The sequence below is a fragment of the Pungitius pungitius genome, unplaced genomic scaffold (genome assembly GCF_949316345.1).
Source record: "Pungitius pungitius unplaced genomic scaffold, fPunPun2.1 scaffold_76, whole genome shotgun sequence".
NCBI classification, from domain to species: Eukaryota; Metazoa; Chordata; class Actinopteri; order Perciformes; family Gasterosteidae; genus Pungitius; species Pungitius pungitius.
In genome coordinates this window covers 1-19,736 of record NW_026909799.1, presented here as the reverse complement: position 1 = coordinate 19,736, position 19,736 = coordinate 1, and the positions used below count along the sequence as shown (strand labels likewise).

Genomic DNA, 19,736 nt, shown 5'->3' with positions numbered 1-19,736 from the left:
AAGGGCCCGGTGTGATCCGGGGACGGCGGCGGTCGGAGCAGCACGCAGGTAGAGGTGCACCGGAGGACCTCGACAGAGAGCATTGTGACTTAGTGGGGTTTTTCAAACGCTTTTAAGACATCCGTCATCCATTTGGCTTTTAATACACTTGGTAAGCAAATTGTCCTCTGGTCCTAATTACCTAAATGAGCCCTGTCCGTGCTGGCCCAATCTGGTGTCCTCTTTTTATTTGTCTTTTTCAATAGAAATGCATCTCTTTTACTGGGTTTTTATGGTGGGGCAGAACCTCTGAGACTTTTAGATTGTCATTTCAGACATACACTGTTTTTAATTCGTAGTTTGTGATTCAGAGTGCAATAAAATGTATTGTAAATTCATTTGAGTGGTTACCTACTGTAGCGCGCACACACACACACACACACACTGAGAAACCCACCTTTTGGTTACACAACATATAAGCTTTCCTTTGCTTTAATAGACGATCAGATGATAGAACCGTGCGATATCCCTCTAAAGTGAACCAATGCAAATAGTGAAGGGCTCCCTACTCTGTGAGTCTCATTTAATATTCATCAATGCAGAGATCTCTAGCTCCTAAATCACTGGAGGACTACGTATAGATTAAATAAACCGTGGCCTATGTCAAAAATGGTCTCTCCGTCCATTTCAGCAACAAGCGGACAGTGTGTGTCCGGCCAAGGATGAGGAGGAGGTGTCATGATAAACCTTTAACTTCCCCTCCTCCTCCTCCTCCTCCTTCTCCTTAAAGAGCATATCTGGAGGCCAGCATTTAATGGCATTGCAAATTGGTGAATGCATGAAGGTATTTTTGCATGGGAGGGAGTGTAAATTATTGAATTATGTGTCGGAGCGTGGCTTCGCTGGAACAAATTCATCCGTGTCAACATATTTGTGCGACGCATCAGAATATAGATGACGAAATGCAGATTGTGAACCACGTCAGCGAGCACTCTGTGTGCTGCTTATCTTTTGCATACAATCGTGTGTCGGTCGATGGGAAGCCGGACTTCTTAGGGAACGACTACATCTATTAGCCGTTAAATAATGAATTACAGGAGTGTGAAGATCTAAAGAGCTACGCCGTGCGAGTAATATGTGAATGAATTATTTAGAAATACAACAGTGTATGTATGTTTTCATCCTGGGCACAGAGGAGGGTTTGAAGCAGATATATACAGTCACCTTATAACATCAACATATCAAATGACTATTAAGCTCAGAACAACACAATTCAATGGCCTGAACATAATTATGTAAGACGGATGATCCGAACTACAAAGCCAGGACTATTTCTCATTTTTCTTCATTTGTAACTTAACAATCAGTGGTATTAGAAACGATTGGCCTTGTTGATGCCATTGTGCGCAAGAACCGCCGCAAATTCTATTTTTCTTAATCTCGTATAATTTGTTTCATCCCGCCGTGGATGAGCAGTCCTGACACAGTGACACCATGTGGAGGAAAGCGGTATCGCAGCAAGTGACGCTCCTGGAAGAACCTCCTTGTGGGGTCATCGCAGTGAGGGGCTGATGCGACTTGTGACCACCTTCAGCTTGCTCCCTCAAACCCAAAACCCCGAACGTGAACTCCTGCTTTGTTGTTTGGGTAAGTCATCCCCTGCAGACCCATGTGCAGCTTTTTTTACCAAGTATTGTGGAAAATATTCAATTCAATTCATTTTATTTTGTATAGCCCAAAATCGCAAATTACAAATTTGCCTCAGAGGGCTTTACACATGCAACATCCTCTGTCCCGAAACCCTCACATCGGCACAGGAAAAACATGGAAAGGAAACATGGGTTGATGTACACCTTGCTCAGTAAAGCGCATGACATTACCTCCGTTTTAGTCTTCCATATGCAGTCCATCAATGTCCAACAGCTTTGGCTTCAGTTATATCATTCATAAAAAATAACCCGTTAGCATTACTTGATGGCATTGATGATTGAATTGGTTTCTCTCTATTCTCTACTCTCTCTTTTCTAAACTATTACATTACTCTAACACCGGATTGGGTTGATATAGATTTGTAGAGTTGAATGTTACTTACAAAACAATGTGCAGGGATATTCAGATAACTCATAATCCTTACTAAATTACTTTACTAACCTTTGGAAGCAAGAATATTTGTTTCTCCTTTTGCAAACGTTAACCGTAAAGCTGCGTCTGTGTGCTGTTGCTAGCTAGCTAGCTTGGTTAGCTTGTTAGTGAAACTATGAAATATGACGACACAATAAAAACCACTAACGTTAGCTTAATGACTTTAAATACATTTACAGTGCAGCACAGTTGGCGTGTTTGTTAACTTTACAGAAGAGCAAAACAATGTCAAACTACCAAATAATTACACAGGTCTTACCTTTAGGGAAACGGCATCCCTTCCACACGTGAAGCGGATGTCCACGTGGTTCAAAATGCGCGGGACGGAAGTGTCACTCAATTGAAAACGATGATTACCGGGGTCACTTAATATCGACGTGACTGAATCTTTTCAAGTGAAGTTGTTGAATATTTGGTAAAAAACGAACGCATTGTCGCCACGTTCATCTTGCAAACGTATAACTGTAACGTAGAACCTTTTGCAATCAAGTAAATTGGACAGCGAGCCCATATCATTGTTAAATAAATACAGTGTATTCTCCTATATGCTCTTTCATTCTGAGAGGACAAGTATTTCATCTCTGTGACCTTCATCTGCAGGGTTTACAATACAAATTCAGAGACACCTCCCTGTCTAACAGAGCGCTTTCACCTTGCAGGGAGGTGTTCTAATCGGCCAGTTCCTTCGATGGAGAATACCACTCGGCTGAAACCACAAGTCGTTGTTCCCTTGGTGCTTTTGTCGCCCGGTGTCCATTTACAAGGTACAAAATGTTCACACTGGCCGTATCGCTGCACAGTTGCGGAGGGGGTGGAGGGGGGGGGTCGTTCTTTATTTACCTTTCCTTGAGTTGCTTCTTCAGGCTCTGTGACTGCCTAATGAGGCTCAAGTCCTTGAAGTGGAGGGCTGCTGCTGTGGCAAAAAGAAGAAAGAGAGCACCACGGTGAGACCTGACAACACCGAGTGGAGGACAAGAATAAACCCCCCCCCCCCCCCCCAAATCCAGGTAATAATAATGCTATTATTAGGGACCTCGCTACGACTAGTCGTAGAGGAACCTATTGTATTTCGAGGAATTATTATTTTTATTCTTATTATAATTATTCTCACAAACCGCGGGCCTTTTTGGGGACTTTATCATATTGAAAAAGTTGTTATATTTGGCATGGATATCTGAAAAACACCTTTTTGGCAATTTCTCCTAAACACTGAGTTTGATTTTCACAAAACCACCATTCGCCACGAACGTTGTTTTAACCAATCTGCTCCATATTTCTCATATAGCACGAACTTCTCACCCTTTAAGCATCCATATGATCATTTCTAACCTGTCTTATGGTTTTAAGAAGATATTACGGTTAATGAACTTTGCAAGGGGTGTGGCTTAATCTCGCAAGATTTATAACTTCCAAATGGCTTGGCCTGCCCTCACCAAAATTAAAGATGTGCCTTTTTGGCATATTTTCATAATTTCTTTAAAGACCGTTAAAAGACCGAACTCCTCCCAGGGATTAAACCCGATTCTTTTCAAATCCATGCAGTGTGCTCCTGAGACCTTGGCCTCGAAAAGTTGCATTTCACTGGAAGAAATTTTCAACTTAAATAATACTTATATATTAAGCAATTAAAAAAAACACCTTTTAAAAGATTTCGAAGGAAGTTGGGTCATGTATGGTATTTTGAGAGGCTTTTACTTTGAGATGGAACATCAGAACGTCCTGGTTATCCAAGTGTCACCTTGGGGATGTGTACTATAAACCTGAAGTGGAATGGTCATGACAGTATTGATTGTTTTCTTTTAAACCTAATCTGAAAATGACCAAACGTATTCTGGTGATTGATTTTGAAGGAAATTGGCTCATATATGGTATTTTGAGAGGCTTTTATTTTGGACTGGCACATCAGAATGTCCTGGTTATCACCAAGTCACACCATGGTGATGTGTACTCTCTTCCCGAAGTGGAATGGTCATGAAAGTATTGATTGTTTCCTTTTATATCTAATCTGAAAATGACGAAAAGGAAGTCTGGTGAATGAGATATTGAAGGAAATTGTATCGTATCATATTCTCAGAGGATTTAATTTGTAATGGTACATCAGAAGCCCCTGGTCATATGTTGACATAAAAGGCCTAAGACCATGATAATGTCAAAGATAAAGTTTGCAAAGCGGCATTCCTGGCGTTGCTGCACACGGTTGATGACCACTGACTTGTGAACGCTTCGTCCGACGGCCACAGGGTTCCTCGGCCGCATTTGTTACCGTCTGGCCAGTGCCCCGACGTGCAAGTAGTAGCGAGGACCCGTCCAACGCTGCTCGCAGCTTTAATTTTATTTTGTAGTCCTGGTTTAGAATCTCAAACATTTTGCTTTATATGTATCTCAACACAGAGTGATAGAATCACACTGAAAAACACAAAGCTAAATGATCCCATTAGGAAAATAGTTTACAAACAAGTGCTCTGTGGGGCAAAATCCCCACAAACCCTGTGGAACAGGCTTCTTAGTCAGGCCTGATAACCCAATTCCACGTCTACATGCTTCTATTGACACCAACATTTCAACCCGAAGGCGTCAATAGAAGGGGTCACCGGTCCTATAGATCTTTATCATCTTAACAGCATCTTTTTTTCCGCTGCTTTCCCATGTTTGAAAATTTTCCACACAAGACGATCCTGAACAAATACAAATGCGCGCTGCCATTAAAGAAACACAGTGCATGGATCACATCATCTTCCCAACACAACTCGGGATCGTAATGCTTTTTTACTCAGAGATTGATGCATGCCCCCCCCCCCCTCTTCACCCCCCTCCACCCCCTGGACCCTTCCCCAACACACACAGCAATAGAGACGCAACGCAAGCTCTTATACCCCAGAGTAGATATCTGGCAAACGTTGCAAAGCCCATCTGAATCAAACAATAGGAAAGATTAAACAAAGGTTTCATTTCTATTCACTCCACAATTAATCAAATGGTTTTAGCCCAGTGCTGAAGACTACGTTGCATAATTACTTCACGCTGCTGCAGATTTCTTGTGAAACCGTCGGTCGTTTGCAACGAATTTGAATGGGTGAGGCATGAGCAACGGCTTCCTTTGAAAAATAATAGCCTCATCTAAGCACTGTGTTCCGGTATCTAGTTAAAGTTATGAAGTTCTAAATGTCGAGACAGGTCTTGACTTCACTGGCTGAGAAGCTTCTCATCTCTCCCACACCTACAGAACAACACGGATCCGAGCTGCAGCCAAATTGTCACTTTCAGCAAGATCAGGGAATTAGGTCATTGAGTATTTCAGGAAAGATCACTCATGACTATGTGGTTTTTCATCATTTTGTTACTTCACACACCACCTTATACACAGTGAAGAGTAGCAGGTGATGCTGAAGGACCACTACCAAGCCATTCGCCACACACAGGTGATTCCCAGCAGCTAATTCGGAAACGCACGTGATTCACTTGAATGCTAATTAGCGAGGAGAGAAACTGCGATGGCTTGCGGTGAGAATTGTGCCATCAAAAGCACTTAAGCGTGGATGTCTCAAACATTTCGCATCTTATTATCAGTGAGGACTCAAGTTTGACTCATCCAATTGAATATTCCACTTCATAAATTTAATTGATTGAATTCAAATAACAATTTTTTTCTAGTTAAGTCACTACAGTTTTCTGTCTGAATCATTATTTATGTTAATGTATCCTTCCTACTGTAGTGCATCATCACATCAGGGGCACTTATCTATGTTTGTTGTGTGGTTTTTATTCAGTGGCAGTTGTTAAGGGTTCGGGTAGGCCTCGAAGGAGATCACACTACTATGACTCAAATTTAAAAATAAAGTATTTAAGAACTAAAAGTGATCAGGAAAACACTTTGCAAAGTGAAATACAATGTGAATAGTGAAATATTTATAAGAATTCTCTGACCAAGTCAAAGGTGACTTATCAAAGCGACTGCTGGGAAATTCTAACAGTTCTTCAGTTTTGGTCTTTTGAAAACTCCTGGGTGTGTCTTTTGGGTGTATTTGAATGTCATTGGCTTCTCCTTCAAAGTGTCTCCTCCTTGTCTGTCCTCTTCATATCCAGGTGTGAGTCTGCTGCTGCAACCTGAAACCTCTCTGTCTTACCTCTTCCTCACATTCGAATGCATTCTATGTAAAAACATTTGGCTTTATGACTCAATGAGTGAATGTAACAAGCATACATGGTTTGTCTTCATCTTAAAACAAGTACACTTCAAATAAACACAACATACAGGATCACAGTTCATGTGGTGCAATACTCCAGATATTTGCCTCACTCCCAACTCCCAAAAAAGTCCTCTTTGGGGATAAAATTGGGAGAAATCAATAAAGGACGGCAATTATCTGTCCCCAGGTTTTAATGTGTACAGTAATTATGACTTACATGACTATAAATTGTGTTTGATTCATATTGCATTCACTTCATCTAAAAATGTAAACTACAAACGAACATGACACAAACAACATTTCTACATGTATTATAATTTTGACCTAAGTGTGCCCTTCTTGCTTAAATCCTCAACACACTATTTGTTTCACATCGCATGTGTCAATCAAAAGCACCCTCCGCAGCTTTTACATTGTTAAACCAGCACAAAATGTGTGCGGCTACTCAAGAGGCCTTTTGTCTTGTGCGAAAGCAATGAAATGCTTCAACATTAACAAAATAAACTGGAAAAAAATCATCATAATACATTTTTTAAAAAGAAGCTTAAATAAAAAGGCCTGTCATCATTTCACAATAGCACGGAAGCCTCGGTCTCCTTGTGGGACACCAGAAATGCAGTGGGTTCGGCCAATGGGAAACACGTTCCACAGCATGCACATTAATACTGCAGCCATTTCTGTCGAATACTGATTCCCATCCAAATTCACAACTTCCCTCCTGTAAGTATTCATTTTGGGCTCATGAACTGATTCGGCTTCTCACCGACCCTGGAAAGCTAAATCCGTGCATGTGGAGCATCTTTTGTCGTCACCACGGCTTCAGTTTTCTGTCATTTCATCATTCATGTCCATCTAGTGGATGCCCTCCCCCCCCCCCACACACACACACAAATACATACACACAAACACAGCATGCCGGATGTGTTAAATACATACAAAAACAAATGTGGGATGGGTGCTCTCTATTGTCATCGAGCATGAAGTATTCTAGAGACAACAACAATATTGCTACGTGTTAAGTACCACGAGAGCGATCAGACAGTCAATAAAAAATGATTTGCCCGAAACGTCGCAATAAAAGCGTGGGTGTGTCGCTCGGAGAGACACGGAGGAGCGGAAACATCCAGATAAAGGAAAAACAAAAAGACACAGAGGTATTACACACAGCCAACATTGTTGCGGGAATGTGCCGGACGGAGGTCAGCTCGGCCCTTTGGTGCCAGGCATCTGTAGGGTAAACATCTTATTAGAGCTGGGGGGAAGGGTGTGCGTGAGTGTTTTGGGGGGAGAGGGAGGCGTGCTTGATGTCTCTGTGGGTGTAAACATCACCTGGAGGATTGGAGACGGGACAGTATAAATGCACACAGGTGTTGGTAAACCGGCACAAGAGGAGGAAACGCCCAAAGTGTCTCAATCGGTTGTGAACCAGACGGAGACGAAGAAAAAAAAACCTGTGATACGCATTGTCGAACTTTCACTTGGAATCGCTAAGGTAAGGTTCAACTGAAGAAAATTGACTTTCATGTTAACATAGTATTGAGAGTGAAGATTTTTTTTAAATGAATTAATAAAGTAAAGGGATTTCAAATGTGTTTAAACTTACATTTGTTCAGGTTTTTATCTTATTGAAAAAAAAGAGCATTTAAAACAAATATGGTGTGACTTAGATTTATTCCACTTATCGAGGCGAGACCTCCACTTTTATAATGCAAATAATCAACTGAGATATCCTCTAACTGATGTTAAAATAAGGCTATCGTAGTTTCAGCATAACCCTGAGATGAAGTACGGTAGTTTAAAAAAAGGCATTTGATGCAACCTAGCTGGCACTATTACTTTATTTCTTCCTACCTTTCGCTCTAAGGGATTCTCCATGTGTACCAGTTAGGTACACATTTCAATTCAGTTTGCAGAAAGAAGTAACTCAAAATAAATCAGGATAAAGGTGCGGCGGTTTATAAAGTAAAGTAATACCTATTATTCTTTGACTAACCACGTTTGACGTGGGAGATCTTATTATTTAAAATGTTGAAATTTGATTTTTAGTCATGATCCAATAGATTTGATTTAGTTGAAGTTTTCCAATGCAAAGTAATAATACAGAGTAACTTGTCCAACATACAATTAAAATACAAAATACACAAAATGATTGCAGTGCATATCTTGTTACGTTGTGAAAACATGCCTACCAAAGGATCAGGTGTGCAATGAACGGTGTTTGCTTCCAAAACAATTGAAGCTCTCGAACAAACAATACAGAGTGATTATCAGATTTCTTTTTGGCCAAATGTCTGGATGTGAGCTTTAAGGGGATGAAAAAGAAAACATTTGTACCACTTCACACGCACTAACAAGCACGGAGTGATCCAAATGGTAACTTTGCACGGCATGACCAGAGACCTTTACTCACACGCCTCTGTATAGCCGGTTACTATCCGTCAAGCACCAAAGCGATGGGAACCCCAAGTGTTTCAATGCCACATTTATTTTGGCGGGATTGAAGGCTAGCAAACCAAGCTAAACCTTGTGTTGAGGTAATTGCTCCTGCAACTGTGCACATAGATGATTTGTACCCGACATAAACTGTCCTTGTCCCCCTTAATACACCTCCGTTTCAAAACTTGATACTAGTGTCATCTTGACATTTTGCTGTCTGATTGTAGAAATTGACTGTATTTAAGGATGATTGACAGTTTAACAAGGCCTTGACTGGCGGACTGGTTCAATAGCGAGGGTTGTGATGAAAAGCCCTCAAGTATGAATTGTACCATCCCTTTAAACTACGGTTTTCTTTTGATCTGATCTCTCAGAAAAAGTCAGATAGGGGTTGATTGTTATTGCTTTCATGAAGTTCTGGTTCACGCAACAACCCGGTTACTGGTTTTCTACTCCGTACTCAGGTGCCTTTCCTGTGTCATTGTCACACAGGTCAGTCGGCCAAAATGTTCGGGTGCATGACCAGACGGATCCAGGACTACATCGTCGAGAGGAAAAGATGCAAAGCCCGACTGGTTACCAAAGATGGTCGCTGCAACATTGAATACGGGAACGTCCAGTACAGAAGCCAGTTACATTTCCTGGCTGACTTCTGGACCACCTTCGTAGAGATCCGGTGGCGTTTTGTCCTGTTCATGTTCTGCGCCTCCTTCTCCCTCAGCTGGTTCATATTTGGCCTGCTGTGGTACTGGATTGCGCGCAGCAATGGAGACCTGACGTGGCAACGCCCGACAATACATCACACGCCGTGTGTCGCTAACATGGAGGGACTCACCGAAGCTTTCCTTTACTCCTTTGAAACCCAGACGACTATCGGGTATGGTGGCCGAGCGCTCACCCCTCACTGCCCGAGTGCCGTGGCCCTTCTCATCATCCAGTACCTCCTCGGAACCATTATCAATTGCTTCTTGTGCGGAGTCATCCTGTGCAAAATCTCATTGCCCAAAAAGCGGGCAAAGAGCATCTCGTTCAGTGACATGGCTGTCATCAGCCCCAAAAACGGTTTCCTTTCCCTGTCGATCAGAGTTGCTAACCTGCGCAAGTCCCTGATGATAGGAAGCCAGATCTACGGCAAGCTGCTGAGGACGACGTACACACCCGAGGGGGAGACGATCATCATGGACCAGGTGAGCATCGACTTCACGGTGGACGCCGGCAAGGACAACCTCTTCTTCGTGTGTCCTCTCACGCTCTACCACATCATTGACAAAAGTAGCCCCTTCTTCGAGATGGCCGTGGATACGCTCCACAAACAAGAGTTCGAGCTGGTCGTCTTCTTTGACGGCACCGCAGAGTCCACCACCTCTGCTTGTCAAGTCCGGACCTCCTTCCTTCCTCAGGAGATCATGTGGGGCTACAACTTCTTACCCATCATCTCCAGAAGCAAAGAGGGCAAGTACAAAGTGGACTTCTCCAACTTCTCCAGGGTGGAGCCAGTGGCCACGGCGCACTGTGCCTACTGCTTCCACAACATTAAGGGCCACCATCATCACTCAATAGACGGACAGGAAAACGAGGGCTTTGAGGTGATTGAAATCAATGATCCCCCTAGCACCGATATGTGAGCGCCTGGACACGGAGTAACAGACTATAGAAACTGGTATAAGAGGCTTACACCGCCGAAGGATGAATGCCTCAAATCTCAGGTGTCAAGGCAGACCTGATGGCACTTTGTGTGGCATTCAAACATGATGTAAATAAAACCTGTCTAATTGTTATTCTATTGTTTTTAACATAGATTAGAATGGCGTCTGTGGGCCAGGACACTGAACCATTTTTATGTAAATCCACACCTGTCGATGTCTGCTGAAAAGACAAAACCTGTTTTACCAAAGGGACACTGAGACACGCGAGGCAGACAGGCTACAACTCAGCGACGGAGACAGAAGGTTTTAATCGACTAAAATGAATGAAATCTTTAATCCTGGTGTAAATCGAAGCTCAGCGGGCCACTCTTTTCAAACAGTGGGTGACGAAGTTGTGGTTTTCTCCTTGAGTGAAGACAGGAAGCCTGCATGCTGAATGGTATAATAACCAATTGTCTGTATTTTGTTTTGGTATTTTATCTCACAGTAGTAATAAAGCTATTTTTGCATTGAAAATGTTTCATTGCATCATTCTGTCCCCAACGGAACCTGAATGCCATACATGGACTGTGGTGAAAAAGGTCAAACCAGCGGGATGACAGGTGTCAACCCTTATTGTGGTGTTTCATCCAAAAACAAAGAGAAGTTGTGACAGCAAGCAGGGATCCAAACAATAAAGAGGGAACATTTTTAAAAGACAAACGCTGATTTCGCTACCCATTAAGTTACGTGCAGGCTCCGAACATGAAACCAGAACTTTCCCTTTAGAGAAATAACAGCACATAATAACGTAGAGCTTTAACAGGTTTCGCTGAGGGCGACCTCTACTGCGAAATTGTACGTCAATATGTGCCCGTCTGCACCCTTTGCCTTGGGTAAAGAATTGTGAATATTATTGACAAATGATGCCACTTTGCATGACGATGACATTTGCCGGACTTCCCTCCTCCTTCCTCCCGCTGTGTTTGTCCCGTGCAAAGAGCCCTTCGGCTGCGGCTGTCTTTAAACACAGACAACACACAGACGCACTGGTTCTTACATTTCAAACACACATATAAAGGTGTCCTTAGAGTGCGATTTAATTGACATAAACCAGCCTAAAGTGGTTAAACGCCCACGATGTCCTCGCTCACAGCTCGCGGCGCTGGATGATCTGTTCATAACAGAATACGACCGAAAAGTGTGTAAACACTGTTTATCACTGTTATTGCAATGACAAAAGGTAATTTGTGATCGCCGTGGTTGTGAGATAGAATCACTAAAACAGTGGCGTAGCCTCAAGCGCCCCTTTCCCTCTCACCGGAAATTATTCAATACAATCCGATAATATTGAATGCAGTTATCCAGGTGCAGCCACAACTATCAAAGCCAATAGCTAATTATATGATCAATGTGCGGTTATTGTGGTGGAAAAGTACCTGAAAAATAATGCAACTCAATTAAATATAACCACAAATTACATTTTCTGATGATCATAAAATATTCAATAAAATCAATTAAAAAAAGAAAAAGATTGCATGAAGTACTTTTGCAGTATCAGATGGATTTTGGACACAACATTTCAGTAGCACCTTGTCATGGTTAGTTTGTGCATAGATGTGATTCCAATTAGATAACAAGTCTTTCAAGTCTGAGATTGAGTTCAGGAACCAAAACTGAAACGGACACTTAGTCTGTTTAACATTTGTGAATCCTGGTAAAAATACAGTTAGCTGCTGTTAATGCTAATACAATCTAACCTTGATTGAGAGAAAAAGTTGTTTTCAGCATGTGTGACTATCTCAAGCTGGTTAAGCACAAGGGTTATACACAGCAATATGTGTAACACATGTGTACATCACTTAAATGCTATATTAATATTTTACATAAAATCAATACAATGGCTGCGTTGTCTTCTAATGAGACAACGGGCAGGAAATGGAAGATAACTTGAGAGGTAAAAACATTTATTTTGTCACATTTTCCTACACAAAAGCCCTTTTTCAAAAGGTATTACTTCATACGTTGCAGGAATGACAATAATAATAATATATTGGTTAATTGTAAAATTATACACACATATATATATATATATTTGGTATCCGAAATACATTGCATATACGAAGTAGCACAGATCCTTCTTTAATGATAATGCTTGTGAAACATGGAAATTAAGGGTTCATTAGAATACTTTCTTTATGCTACAAATTACAAGTCCCCTTTTTTTATTCATTCTTTTAAAGCTATAAACTTTCAGGAGAAGCAGGTTGCGGATGTTAATACTGGTTGTGTTGTTTTGCATAGTAAACCTGAAGTTATTTAATGCACAGGGAAAGCTTTCAAATTCCAGGGCTATTTGGCATAAAACCTGATTCCCAATGGAAAAGTTTCTTCATACTCACACGTTGCATATAAAGCGAAGGAATCCCGGGTTATGACTCAAACACGCATTTGTCGTTTTGGGAATACAAGAAAATACAGCGTGCACGTAAAGACACTTAGGATGTAACAACCGAATTTCAGAAAATAATAACAATAACAAAATTTTAAAATGTATTGCCCAAATGTACAGATATAAAAACGCTTAAAATGCGGAACAAACTACTTAGCAGAAATGGACTTCAAAGGTTTGCATTTTTGACCGAGGTCAACTCGTATTAATTCTCTTGACTTTTTATACTGTGTCACATATGAAAATAACTCTGCATAATTTATACAGTAAGTTGCTTTAATGCCTAGTTGACTGATGCTTATAAAACAATAAAAAATAGGTCTGACAAACGCACAGCGTTTGCGAATCTGAGGATTTCTTTGTTTCATCTCGTCATACTTTATTGGTTTTGTCCTCTGAAAAACGACTTAGTCCCAAGTAATTTATTTTCAAGTGTCGACTTTACGTTACTCTGAAAGAATACTTTTGCTATCAACAGCTTTGAACACCTGAAGACGGATATGTTTAGACATGATACGAAATACAACACGATGATGCAATTCTGACTTGAGATTCATGTGCATTTTGCTGGGCTTCAGATCAGTGAGAAACTAACATTCAAACACACATGCTGCTCTCAGACTAGGATCCAGCCCCGATAAAATTCTACTTAACCGCCTATTAAAGGAGCAACATACGACATTCAGAGCATTAGTATAGCAGCAAACAGCTATTTGCTATGTAATGATATAGTGGAGTAATGTCTACGTGACGTCGTATCGCACAGCCACGCGATGGATACAGCCGATAACGTCGCCCCCGGTCGACCATTTACCGTCAAACACCGTCTGCTCTGACAGCGATGCTGCGTAGGTTTGAATCGTTAGCGCCGTTAGCACCATTAGCTACAGCCCCCAACCCCCCCTCCCCCCTCCGATTTCCCTCCCTCGGGCGTCGCCATGTTGAGAGTCCATCGCAAATGCTCCTAATCTCGTATCTTGCACCTTTAACCGGACTGAATGGTAAGCCGCTTCTCTGTGCCGACCTACAGGGTCCCGACTGGCCTACAGAGAAGAGGGAGACACTTTGTTGACAGGATGCGCCTCAAAATCAAAAATTGTCAGATTTCTGGTGAAAAATGGAGGTGATGATGACGTGTAACATTAGTCAAGGCACTGTGAAGGTGAGGTTCTATCAGGCACTTTGGCTGAAACAATCCAAACAACATACGGTCTTTTTGTTTAGATAACTATCTAGAAAAAAAGGCACTTTTTATGCTTTGGATTCAGGCATCTGCAGCAGACGTGACGTCATTGTTTTCATTAAAAAAAGATTTTAAATAAAAGCATCTGACAAATTTAGATTTTGCTGCAGGGTGTCCCCCTTTTTTCGTGTTTCGCAAACCAGAAGACATTCACATTAATACTGACATGGTCGAGCAACAAAACATCTGGAAACGACATTGGCTGAAAGGCAACAACAAGGAAAATATTTAATAGCCTCGTGTGTGTGCCCCCCCCCCCCCTCCTTCCCCCTGAAAACATCTGACCTGGGTTGAGTTACTGTTACAAATGACTTCAATTACATCTCGACTTCCGCGGTCGAGTCAACTGTACGCGCCGCCCGTCTGCAGCGCCACGCACGCTGACCCAGGTCAGAGGAACATACAGCGCTTCCTTCTCCGGGAATTTAAACTCTTCTCTAGCTTTCCAGTTTGGAGGATAAATACAATTGTGAATGGCATATTCCAGTTGCCAGATTTCATTCAGTGCTGAGAAAAAGTTCAACTCAAACTAAACTCTTTGAGAGCTCCTTCTTATCCAGCGAATTCCAGACGACTCTCCACACATGCACGCACACACACACAAACACACACGAACAGGGCGAGCAGACGGAGAAAGGCCAGGGGTAGGGGGGGGTGGGGGGGGGGCAAGTCAGGTGCTACAAGAGGAATGTACACAACGTACTGAGGAGGATGTAGATTAAGACCCATTAAAAAAAGAGAAAAAGGCCCATGTCTGGTTCTGAAGAGGAACGAGACGCGGGACATCGTCCCGCATTGCTCGGAGGGGAATTTTGGAGAAAGTAGGAAACGAAGCTGCGGGTCATGAAAAGCATTAAAACATTGTTGCTAGTAAAAGTAAGTAGTATTCCATTTTGGGCCGTAGCATTCATTTTTTTTTTTTTTTAATAGATTTTTACAAATAACGTTTTTAAAAATCCTTGGATTTGATCGTCCTTCATTTGGGACTCTTCTTCGTCTCGCAGGCATATGTTGAGGTGGGGGAGGGGGGGGTTGGTTTTGTTTCGTGGGCGTTTGCAGGGGGGGGCGAGACGCAGGGTCACAGTCGGCGTGCTTAGTAGTAACTACCCAGGTGGGACGGCACGTGGGTGTTAGGGTGGCGCTGGACATTGGGGTTGGGGTAGATGCTCGCCGTGGGCGAGCTCCAGTACGGAGCGGCGGGTCCGAAGAAGTTGGAGGAGGTGACGGGCATGGAGGGCGGATGCGGGGACACAAAGTTGACCTTCTGCTGGTGGGCGTGGTAGGAAGGCACGTAGGTTAGGTCCGAGGGGTACTTGTACATGGAGGACTCGGTGGGGTGCGGCTGCAGCGCCTGGGCGATGCCGTGGAAGTCGAACTTGTAGGCGTAGCGCTTGCCGTGCACCTTGGTCATGATGTTCTTGTCGTAGTAGTAGCGCAGCGCGCGGCTCAGCTTGTCGTAGTTCATGTTGGGCTTGCTCTTGCGCTCGCCCCAGCGCCGCGCCACCTCGTCCGGGTCGGTCATCTTGAACTCGCCGTTGGTGCCCTCCCAGGTGATGCAGCCGGCATTGGCGCTGTCCGACAGCAGCTCCAGGAGGAACTGCCACAGTTGGATCTGGCCTGAACCTGGTGGAGGAACACAAGGGACAAGAGCCTCGTCACGCCTCCTTCTCGTGAAATTCCCGCGAAAAAGCAGCCTGTTGGCAGCAGACGCGCTGTACTCTACCTGGATTGGCTAAGCGGCTGCTGGTGGGACCCAGGATCTGGTAAGGGTCTGTGGACAAAAAGGTGAAAGTGATTGTTTGGTCTGCACACTGATATGTCCCTTTGCCCCCCCCCCAAAGTAAACAGTGTGTGTAAGACTGAAAATAGACATTTCAATGAGCTGCTGGTGACGTAATTCAAAACTAGCGTATTTTCACAAAATCTGGATGATTATTGTTCTTCTCTAAATAATAAGCTGTCTCGTAAAGGCAGTTACACATGCTAATAGATGTGTTGTTGAGTAGTAAGAAAAAACACTCACAGCTGTTTGACACGGTGTGAGTCTGTTATTAAATGGCCAGCGAACCACGTGTAAACAATTGTTTTAGCCGTTTCCTGAGGCTGCGAGCGCTTTTCTTACGTAAGTAAAGCGTTTCCTTCATTGGGTAAGTGAAGGAAACGCAACGATCTTACAGAATAATTATCCTCTGCCTTTGTTTGGCACAAAAGCTTATGCTACCAGATGAGGGAAGACAGCAGTTACCTGGCTGAGGTCTGGGCTGCTCGGTGGACTTGGTCACATTCTGAGTAACCACCGGTGAACCTGCACAGGGAGATGTAATCAGTGAAGGATAACGGAGAGAGGCAGACAGAGACGGGAGTGGCACCAGAACCAGGTTTTTACATTTCAAATGCCAAAGTGAATAAGGCAGCGGCTGTTGGCTAGAATTCCTTCTTTTGACTGACTGTTCCTGCTTTAACAGATGTTATCTTAAGGAGTGTGTCCTACATGCCTGGACTGCGTGGAGGATCAAAATGCCTCCAGTGGTACAGCACACAAAAGAATGCTTTTTTTTCCATTGCTAATGATGAAGCATCACAGTTACGCTTCACACTAAATTGTTGTAGTGTGAAGCGTAACTGTGATGAGAAAAAAAACTACACTTTTGCCAATAACAACAACAAGTTTTCCACTTCGGAGACATCATTCAAAAATAAACTCACAACACATGCACCCAGTGTGAACCTGTGAAAACAGCCAATCACAGTAAAATAAATGAGAAAATCAGACTTGGAAGACTAGAGGCCTTAGTTTCAGAAGTGTCATTGTAACCTGCACAAAACTGAGTGCCGCCTCCTTTCAGAGTGGCAACATGCACACAGCACTCGCGTTGTCCTCACCTTTGCCACTGTGCATGTTGTTTGACCACCCTGTCCTCCGTACAGCATCGTATGAAGGGTCTGACAAAGAGAGCGAGAGGAGACGACATGAGTTTGCTTATTTAGAAGAAAAACAAACATATTTTACATTTACATTTCTAGTTCTAGGTGGCGCTCACACGTCATCTCACACGTGGGAATGCGCCCGCGGCGCTTCAAACGGAGGCCGCGGCCCCGATCTCTCTACCCGGGTGCAGCGCCCCCCCCCCCCCGAGCAGCTCCAGGGTGACAAAAGAAAAAGGGGCCGATGCAAATGAAACGCAGACAATAGGCGTCCATCCTCGACCCCCCCCTCTTCACACGCGAGGGGCCTTTGACAAGCAGCCAAACTGGCCGCGTTGACACGAGTTTCCAGTGTGACGCTGGACAGCTTCCAGTGACCATCAATCACCGACAGGATGTATTCTCCCCCCCCCCCCCCCCCGCCCCCCCGCTGCGCTCACAGTGCACCTGTCCAGCACCCACGAGCGTCACTGCGGGGTAAAACTGTTCAACCGGGATAAAATGTAATATTGAAGCTTTTGCATACTTTTTGTGTGTTATAGGCGGAGGTTGGAGGATAAGGAAGCTGAAGATTAGGGGGAATGCGGCATGTTGACAATCAAAGGTGTTGGTTTCTGTCCGTAAATTGTTTTTTTTTCTTTTGCTAAAACACAATTTCTGAAACAAAGGCATCTAGTCCTCATCGGAAAAGGGCCATGTCTACGCACACAATGGGCATAGCTAATTATCCACATGAATAGATCATTTGATTATGTTTCGACAAACCAGTGAGGGAGTGTGTTGATAACTTCAAATCCAATTCCTGCAATTATGTGTAGGTGTTTGTTTGTTTGCCTTTGGAAATTATTATTATTATTCTGCTTATGCTGTCTTTTAATCAGTGCAGTTAATAATCCATCAGTCGCTCCTAACAAAGAAAAGCATGTTCATTATGGAATATAAATATATGCACACACAGTACCAGTCAAAACTTTGGACACATTTTCTTATGTAACTCAATGAGAGAGAGAGTGTAATCATTTTGACTGTAGTTTTTGAAAAGCACCCACTTTAAAAATGGCTTATTTCAAGAGCGGAATGCTTTTCAGCCTGTGTTTTTCTAAATGAATGACAGTCTTAACACCTTTTAGACTTTGTCTGCCATCTTTACTCAAATAACCACAGACAGCAGCCACTGACATCATTGCTCTCAACACTGTGCCATACTGCCCTCCTGTGGCTTTCGGACAAAATGACAACTTGTAGTTTTTTCCCTTGAACCAAACAACAAATAATAAAACAAAATTAAAATACTCGTCGTTCCATCATCTCTCCGTAACCATGGAAACCCGTCTGGTAAGCTGCCAAGCGAGCGCTTCATTGTTTTACAACTTTCATAATGTTCTAGAGATGATGTGTCTGCTGCTTTAAAAAGGAACGTGTTGTTGACTTGTTCTCCCTCGTCCTCACGAGCGGAATATCAAAAAACGTCCCGCTTCTCGGGGCACCACGTGATCCCTTCCCCCTCGATTCATCATTCGTTTCAGCAAAGAGCCCAAACATCTGCAGACACCGACAGAGGGGCGGGGGGGGGGGTCTGGTCCTGCAGCACGAGCAGACGGTACAAGCAATGGTGCAAAAAAAAAACGGCTCAAGAAAAGTAAGAAAAGAGAAGAGAAGAGAGACGAAGGAGAGACGTGCTGCCGTGGCTCAGCGGGGGCTGTCAGGTTCAATGTGGCGGGGGCCGGCAGGATAGCCAAGGAGCAGTGACTGGGGGAGAGAGTCCTGGGAGACTGGCGTTTCCTGCCTGACTCGCCTGCAGACAACCTCTCTTTGTTTTACTGCCCCCCCCCCCCCCCCCCCCCCCCCCCCCCACCCCTCTCCAACCCCAGTCTACTGACTGCACCGCCGGCCCCCTTCAGCCACTCTCCACTCCCCCCAAAAAACACAACGGGGGCTGCCTCCGTACCTGAAGAGCGGAGGTTACAAACAGGTAGGGGGGGGGGGGGGGGCAGAAATGACAAAGAGTGTGAGGGAAGCAGAGACAGGGAGGGGGGGGGGGGGGTTGGGGGCACAAAAACACAACTTGGGAAAATCTGAAAAGAAAGCAAAGGGCAGCAAAAGGCAGCTGGTGTGGGCGGGGAGGGGGGGGGTCTTTTGCCTTGGTTGTTGGTTGTCAATAATAAAAAAAACAATAAATTACATTGATGATTTTGGGGGTGAGGAGGCAGAAGTGCAGAAAAGGGAAGGAGCGGAACATAAAGGGCCCCCGAACGCAGACGCGAAAGTGCACAAAGCCGGCTCTTCTCCCGAAAACCAACCCCCCCCCCCCCCCCTCATTTTTCCAGGCCTCGCTCTGACTGCGACTTGAGCCAGTTTCCACTCGGCTCTGGGGTGTGGTGCCGCGCTCCTGGGAGACTTGGACTGCAGGACACGTTTAGTCAAAACAAGCCCCGAGTGCCGGACGGGGAGAGGCAGAGAGAGACAAGGGAGGGGGAGAGGGGGGGGGGATGGGGGGAGACAAGGGAGGGGGAGAGGGGGAGAGACAGACAGAGACCCAGACGGGGCAAACCTTTTTTGTTTTTTAATATCGTAACACAGGTGTTTCAGAAAGCCTTCGCAATGGGAAACAAATCCTTCCGGGCGACGTGGGACACATGAATAAACAAGGCACACATTTAGTCTAATATGTTGATATCATGTTTTGTTGTTTCTTTCTTCATTATCAAAATGCAAAGGCGGAGCAATTAAAAGTTCTGAATGTACAC

At 43.9% G+C, this 19,736-nt stretch overlaps 2 protein-coding genes and 1 long non-coding RNA gene across 3 annotated transcripts; 2 read left to right on the top strand and 1 right to left on the bottom strand.

The window, feature by feature from the left end:
* The first annotated feature begins 31 nt into the window (after positions 1–31).
* LOC119219372 (uncharacterized) lies at positions 32–3,110 on the top strand. Its single transcript, XR_005120492.2, has 4 exons — positions 32–151; positions 1,456–1,626; positions 2,781–2,885; positions 2,985–3,110. It is a non-coding gene; the product is annotated as an uncharacterized LOC119219372 (long non-coding RNA).
* A 4,595-nt stretch (positions 3,111–7,705) lies between these two features.
* On the top strand, positions 7,706–10,870 carry LOC119214363 (ATP-sensitive inward rectifier potassium channel 1). The gene is made up of 2 exons (XM_037466095.2): positions 7,706–7,800; positions 9,237–10,870. Exon 2 carries the CDS (start codon positions 9,251–9,253, stop codon positions 10,367–10,369), a length of 1,119 nt encoding a protein of 372 aa, XP_037321992.1. The 5' UTR covers positions 7,706–7,800; positions 9,237–9,250; the 3' UTR covers positions 10,370–10,870.
* Positions 10,871–12,319: 1,449 nt separating this feature from the next.
* Positions 12,320–17,065, bottom strand: fli1 (Fli-1 proto-oncogene, ETS transcription factor). Its single transcript, XM_062560310.1, has 4 exons — positions 16,948–17,065; positions 16,310–16,369; positions 15,788–15,835; positions 12,320–15,687 (listed from the first exon to the last, which is right to left on the bottom strand). Exons 1-4 carry the CDS (start codon positions 16,961–16,963, stop codon positions 15,158–15,160), a joined length of 654 nt encoding a protein of 217 aa, XP_062416294.1. The 5' UTR covers positions 16,964–17,065; the 3' UTR covers positions 12,320–15,157.
* Positions 17,066–19,736: the final 2,671 nt, after the last annotated feature.